The 7166-nt window shown below is 34.1% G+C and overlaps 1 protein-coding gene across 1 annotated transcript in view; it reads left to right on the top strand.

Moving 5' to 3' along the window:
* RDX (radixin) overlaps positions 1–7166 on the top strand; it is a 42736-nt gene that overhangs the window by 21501 nt on the left and 14069 nt on the right. The window contains 6 exon segments of the mRNA XM_010165445.2: positions 674–757; positions 1293–1439; positions 2914–3010; positions 3655–3818; positions 4471–4601; positions 6710–6873. Of these exon segments, the coding sequence (XP_010163747.1) occupies positions 674–757; positions 1293–1439; positions 2914–3010; positions 3655–3818; positions 4471–4601; positions 6710–6873 (787 nt within the window).

Genomic DNA, 7166 nt, shown 5'->3' with positions numbered 1-7166 from the left:
GGAAAAGTAGTAAATCCTTTCTTTAGCAGTGCTTGAAATGCTAGATGTGTGGAATAAAAACATAATAAAATTATTATATGCATTTGACTTGTTAGTGCAGTACTACATTAAAAGCTCTGGTAGGTTGAAATGTAATTCTGTCATGACAGTATGCTTTAGATAAACCTCAAAAAGCTTTCTGCTTCACTACTGATTTTATTTATAAAATAACAAAACAAAACCATGGCAAACTAGTCTGTGAACTTGTCTGAATGTATTACTTTTTCTTTCAAACAACAGCAGAATGAAAGCTTGCATGTGTCTGTGCCTACCTCAAGATTAATCTGCACCATTGTTGTATGAGGATTTTATAGGTCTTAATTTTCAGGTGTTCCAAACATTACATTTTATGACTTTACTGAAAGTTGAGGTATGCCATGGTGTGATTTTTATATTACAAAAGTACAGAATACCATGAAAGAATAAGTGATTTCACACTATTTTAAAAGTGTATTTTTTGAAATAAAAAGTTTCTGTGTCTGTCTGGGTTAAAAAGATGAGCAGTGTATAGGAAGTAATGTTTAAGTTTATTCAGTTAAGGCATATGTTATGCTGTGTAACCAAACTTATTTTTATAACTTTGAGATTAAATGGGTTGTCAGTGTCATTTAATAGCAACAACTTCTGTTCACAGTGTGTTAGAACAGCACAAACTGACGAAAGAACAGTGGGAAGAAAGAATACAGAACTGGCATGAAGAGCACAGGGGAATGTTAAGGTAATTACTTAGAAAATGTTCCAAGACCTGTAAGGGTTTTTTATTATTATTATTATTATTATTATTATTATTATTATTATTATTTATTATTATTATTATTATTATTATGTATTTTGGGAGACTTTATATTTGTTTGGAAACTGCTTTCTTTTATTCTGACCAGGGTAGGCAGTTATCAAAAACTTCCATGAAAGCTTTGGTGAGAGCTGAGTTTCCAGTTAGTTTATTGGCTTACCTACATGATTTCTGGTAAGGTTGGCAACTGCCTTTGTCTACAGTTGCCTGCCTCTAAAATACACTTATTATTTCCTTAGCTCATGGGGTGAAAAGACAGAGTGATGACTGAACTATACCTGGTTATTAGGATGTAGCGCTCTACAAGTATCTGAATTGATGTACACATAAATATCAAAGAAGAGAGAGACTTAATTCCTAACTAAATTTTACACTAATTAGTTGTTCTGCAGTTCTTTTGTTCTTACAGTATACTTTTGATGTGTCTACTGTATGCCATTTTTTTTTCTTCTTTCATCAGGGAAGATTCTATGATGGAATACCTTAAGATAGCACAAGACTTGGAGATGTATGGAGTCAACTATTTTGAAATAAAGAATAAAAAAGGAACTGAATTGTGGCTAGGAGTTGATGCTTTGGGTTTGAATATTTATGAACATGATGATAAGTAAGTGGCTAATACTAATTTTGCAATTCTGTCCTAGGAGTTCCTATCTGAGGTTAGGCAAAAAACACCTTATTGTGTGTTCAATAACATCTAGCAAAACAGGTTCTCAAAAGACCTTCTAAACTATGTAAAAGATAGAAAAAGAGATAGATGTTAACTGCCAGAATATCTGAATTTTAAGGATTAAATAAGGATGCAAAAGAAGAGAAAGGAAGAGCAGTTCTGTGTAAATGTAAATTTACGTTGCTTAGTATGGATATGATAGCTAGACCATCTTTATATGGCTTCTTTCTGTACTTTTCACTCCCTCAAGCCTTCTTCTTCAGTTAGGATGATAAGGATGTTGAGAGGCTGAGCAACATATTTAATGAGAAACATTTTTTAAGAGCAGTTAGAGCATGAAAAAAACCCCATTTCATTTAGAGCTGTTAGAGCATGAAAAACTTCAGCATCTAGAACTGAAATCCTTTAGACATTAAAGGAAATAGATGAATCTCGTGTCCTGATAGAGATCAAAGATTCTGTCCTACTAGAAGAGGGATAAAACTGAGAAGTACACAATTTGTAGAATCTCATGAACAGAACAGACTTACTCTTTTGTTTCTTTCCAAACACTTAGTAGTAGTGTCTGAGGTCAGCAGTCCTTTCACAGTGATGTGATGTGTTAAACACCAGGTAACAGGTGTTAACTGAACTGAAACTTGATGCTCTTGAATGTATATACTCTGTAACAAAATTCTGTAAGCCTTAATTGCCATTAGATGGCAATAGAACTCCTGATAGAAATATTCAGATCAGATTGAACCATCAACCAATTTTTGGTTTTCTTTAACTCCTGATAATTAGCAGTCAAATACTTCAACATTTTCTAAGACTTGTAATTAAGATAATATAAATTGAAAAAAACTTTTTGTGCTCATGGAGAAAAATATTTACACTTATGCAGTTGGTGCATAACACTGTAATTGTTTATGAACCAAATTTATTTTACTCAAGATGCAAGGGAAATAAATTTAACTTGAACTTTGGAAATGTAAGTACACATATCTGAGTTAAACCAAAGTACAGCATTGCTGAAGGCTAATTTAATTTCAGTCTTTGCAATGTCAGACTTTTCTCAAGTTCAAGTAGTTATTCTTTTCACTGAAAATAAAATTATCAATAGCTTATAAAGGATCAGTACGTGATTATGGTGTTTAGCATCTATTTAATGATAGTAGAATAAGTCACAAATTGAAATTTCTAAATTCCTTCCGTTATGGTGCCATTTAATTTATTCATTCTGTAATTAATTTATTTGATGGAATAATGTGTAAAAAAAAATAAATAAATCGTGTACCAAAATACACCTCAACTGTTGTGTTTTGTAAATGAAACCATTACATTTAGTGAAAATGGTATGAAGTTAAGACTTACTGAGCAAAATGAAATTAACATCTTTGCTGCTTCTAATAAGAACTTTTTCTCTTTGAAGGCTGACACCCAAGATTGGTTTTCCTTGGAGTGAAATAAGAAACATCTCTTTTAACGACAAAAAATTTGTCATAAAGCCAATTGACAAGAAGGCCCCCGTAAGTAGCACGTGGAATAGTGTGCCTTTGTATGAGAAGGTTTAAGTCTGCAGGGACTTGCTGTGGCATTGTGGCATGAGCAAATATTTTGTGATGTTTTCTGTTCTTATTGGTAGAATAGTCCATAATAAAAAGAATTTATTTTTTTTTTATTATGGTATGTTTATTTTATCTCTTTTCATTCTGGTTGATACCCCTAAAATTTATTTTTAGTTTAAGTCCACTAATATTTTGTGATGTGTTGAAAAACCACAATGTAAGATGCTAAATTCTCTGGCCCCCCACCTCTGATTTTCTTTTTTTTTTTTTTTTAGTATTACAGCAGCATATTTCATGAGACTTTCTAGGTCAAAGCTCTTCAGAAATAGAGTAGAGAATAGTCTCACTTCTGTAGAAGTTTAAATAAACAATTTTGTGTAAACTAGCTAACCTCTATGTGGACAAATCCAGGTGTAATTTTTGAATTTATCTTGCAAGTTCCTTACAGTAACTAGATTTATAGATTATGGTGTTGGATTGCTCAGAGTATGAAGGTCAAATACTTGTAAGTTTAAAGTTAACAAATGCAAGCATGCAGTAATGCTTTGAGTCTTGTCACAACTGTGGTTTTAGATTAATGGATATGCTGCAATTATTTTTGATAGGATTTTGTTTTTTATGCACCCCGTCTGAGAATTAACAAGCGAATTTTGGCACTGTGTATGGGAAATCATGAATTGTACATGAGGAGGAGGAAACCTGATACAATTGAAGTGCAACAGATGAAGGCCCAAGCTAGAGAGGAGAAACATCAGAAACAATTGGAAAGGTAATTAACAAACTTCCATGAAACAGAAAAAAAATTCTTCTACCCTTTTAAGAAAACTTAAGTCATAGAAAATCAGACATCTTGGCATTCTAGAATAGAGAGCTGCTTTTCTTTCTGTGATATGTGAGCAGGTTTGTGGATTGGCATGGCTCACCTGTCTTAATAGAAAACCGTATCTTTTTTGAGCTTTCAGCATCGTAATAGTAGCTGTACCACTGTTTCTCATTATGTTTTTGTGAAGCAGTCTTAATTCTCTGTTGCTTGATTCCTGGGGACTTTTATACTCTACAGGTGAACCGTTACAGTAAGCGCAGTGAAGTGTCACAACTTAATTTCTGTATATTTTAAAAAATACTGTTGCTGTTTCTTGCACAGATGAAACATCAACCCTCTCTAAAATGCAGGTATAATTGTGGATTTACCTGGTTGAACCATAACCAAGGTTACTAATCAGGTCTGTGCATAAATTGTTTCTTTGTATAGTATTTTGAAACAGAAATTTTGTGATTCTTGCATTGTAAACTGAATTTGAAACATTTACAATAACGTGCTTCTCTACTAGCTTAAGTAAAGTGAAAAATAGGCTACCAGAATCCTTAGAGTAGAATTTAATCTGTTTGAGGTTTAAAAAAATCCCTATTACTATTTTCAGGGCACAATTAGAAAATGAGAAGAAGAAAAGGGAAATAGCAGAAAAAGAAAAGGAAAGAATAGAGCGTGAAAAGGAAGAATTAATGGAACGCTTAAGACAGATCGAGGAACAAACAATGAAAGCTCAGAAAGGTGAGCTCTTACTGGTCCTAGATTTCTTATATCTGATGACAATGGTTTAGTTCCACAGTTCTCTTGGTATATGTTTTTTGGGGGTTTTTGTGGGGTTGGTTTTTTTTATTAATTTGTTTTATTAATAAAAAAATAATTTAGTGGTGTATTATTTAATTTTAAAAGATATATTATTTTTCAAGGTTAAGAGTTAAAAGCTGGTGTGTTTTTGGGTGTGTATATGTATTTATATTTGCAATATAAACCCAATTCCAAATACAGAAAAAGGTTCAATTTTCTTTAATAAAAAGGAAAATTAATGTGTACACAGTTCAACTGATAATCATGAAATGCCTAAAGTGCTGAAAATGTGGAGTTGGAGAGAGCAGGCAATATAGAGAGGAAGATTCAAAGTACCTCTCTAGGGTTTTGTTGAATTTAGCTTTTCATTTGGAATTTGTTTTTCTTTCATTTTCCTATTCCCTTATAAGATTTGAGAATTTTAATTTTAACATCTTGTCAGATGTTTCTGAATACACGTAGTTTCACTCATCACAGTTCTTTATGTTGAACCACCCTGTAGAGTCCCCGACTCCACTACTTCCCAGTCCCTCTGCTCCATGTTCCTTTTTCGGTTCAGGTTTGTTTCGCATTCATAAGAGTTCTGTTCCTCTCTTTTGTTCATAACTGTTGGCTTCAGACATGATGGAGAGAATCACTGACTAAATCCATGTGAATAAATTACATATGCCTGACACTGCTCTCTAGTTCTACCCCTGTATTTTTCAGTCTTTCAATGCGGAACAGGTTTAACATATCCAGACAGGTAACACATGAACTGTGCTGTGGAATTGTTTAAGGGAGAGCTGTGTAGCCCAGGACAAAACCGTGCCAGGGTGATTCTAGAGGTTTAACAATGAACGTTTTCTCATATATTTCGTAAGCAATATAGTCTGGTACATAATATTCATGTGTTTTAGCCTTCTATTCACATATGGAAAAGTGTTTCTATAAATGGTGTCTGTGTTCTGTAGTTGACTTGGTAATTAAGTGTTCTCCATCTTCGCAGGGAGATTTTGTTTGTGTAGTGTTTAAATATTTATGCATTTTATTTAAGTACTGCATTTGTACAACTCCACATAATTAATGCTGTTCATTTTATAACTGAAGTAGTAGACTTGGGAAACCAACTGAAGAATATTGATTACATGAGACCTACTTAAAACTAAAAGTGCAAAGATTAAGCATGTGTCAGCATACGTGGGGAGATATTTTTTTAGTATGAAGGCATATGGAGAAGAGCAAATGGGTTGTTCCAATAACTGAGCAGTTGTTTAGGCTTTCCCATGAAGGAATCTATGGCAGCTATGCCTAGACAGCAACACAGTGGAAAAAATATCATTAGAACCAGCAAGGAGCTTCAGAAAGACTTTCTTCATAGTTGCTTCATTTTGCACATCAGGGTATTTTTGCCTGTGCAAATCTTACCATGCAAGAAATTATTATTTCTTCCTATTTCATTCATATTGGTGTTCTGCCCTTTAGCCTGCAATGTTTTGCTAACAACTATTATTCCTCCCTTGATTTAAATTTTTCCTTTTTGCACCTTTTTGGCTCTGTTCTATGGAGAATTGTTCTGACTCTTCCAGTGAGTCTTAGGTCATTTTGCTGGAGGCACACGCCTATATTGTCTGTTGCAATTAAGGAATCTTTGTCAGGCATTTCAATAGAGTAGAAGACATTTTGACTTTTTTACTGTAAGAGTATGATTTATTTTATATAAAGTCTCTTCAGTAGTAAGAGTGAGGGTGTATGTGCATGTTATATAACTATATTTTGGTGTTTAGTTTTATCAGGGAGGTGATAATTACCTGAAACAGTAGGCTGTCAGAACTGTCAGGTGAGATGAGGTATTTCCAGACTATGTCTTAAAGAGGTGGGGGGGAATCAGACACAGAGCGTAGCTTCAGGTAACACACTCAACAGCTCTTCGTGGCTTGAGGCAGCCTTGTAAATCTTTGTCAGCTTTCTAGGTTACTTTATTTTCGGCATGTTACAGCTGTTATCTGTATTACATCTGAGGAAGAGTTAGGTAGTGTTACCTTGTCTGCACACTTTCCTTTCGGCAGAGCTAGAGGAACAGACCAGAAGAGCTCTAGAGCTGGATCAAGAACGAAAGCGTGCAAAAGAGGAAGCAGAGCGCCTGGAAAAAGAGCGTTTTTGAGCAGCTGAAGAAGCTAAAGCTGCTCTAGCCAAGCAGGCAGCTGATCAAATGAAGAACCAGGAGCAGCTAGTAAGAAGCTTTAACCCTACTTTGAAATAAATTTAACAAAGTACTTGAAAATTTAGCCTTTAATTAATCTTGGTTATATCTATTTTGTCAAATGGTCAAATACGTTGAAACACAGTTAAAAGTATGTGAAATACTGTTACAGATTGTGGGAACTTGTTTAGAAAGCTACTTTGGATTTGCTACTACTTGCAAGAAAAAAATTGAAACTCAGGGGCTGTAGGAAATTAAATTACAGAATCACAGAATGGTAGGGGTTGGAAGGGACCTCTGGAGTTCATCTAGTACAACCCCCC

Source organism: Antrostomus carolinensis, unplaced genomic scaffold, assembly GCF_000700745.2.
Source record: "Antrostomus carolinensis isolate BGI_N321 unplaced genomic scaffold, ASM70074v2 scaffold14033, whole genome shotgun sequence".
NCBI lineage: Eukaryota > Metazoa > Chordata > Aves > Caprimulgiformes > Caprimulgidae > Antrostomus > Antrostomus carolinensis.
This window is presented reverse-complemented; position numbering and strand designations above follow the sequence as displayed.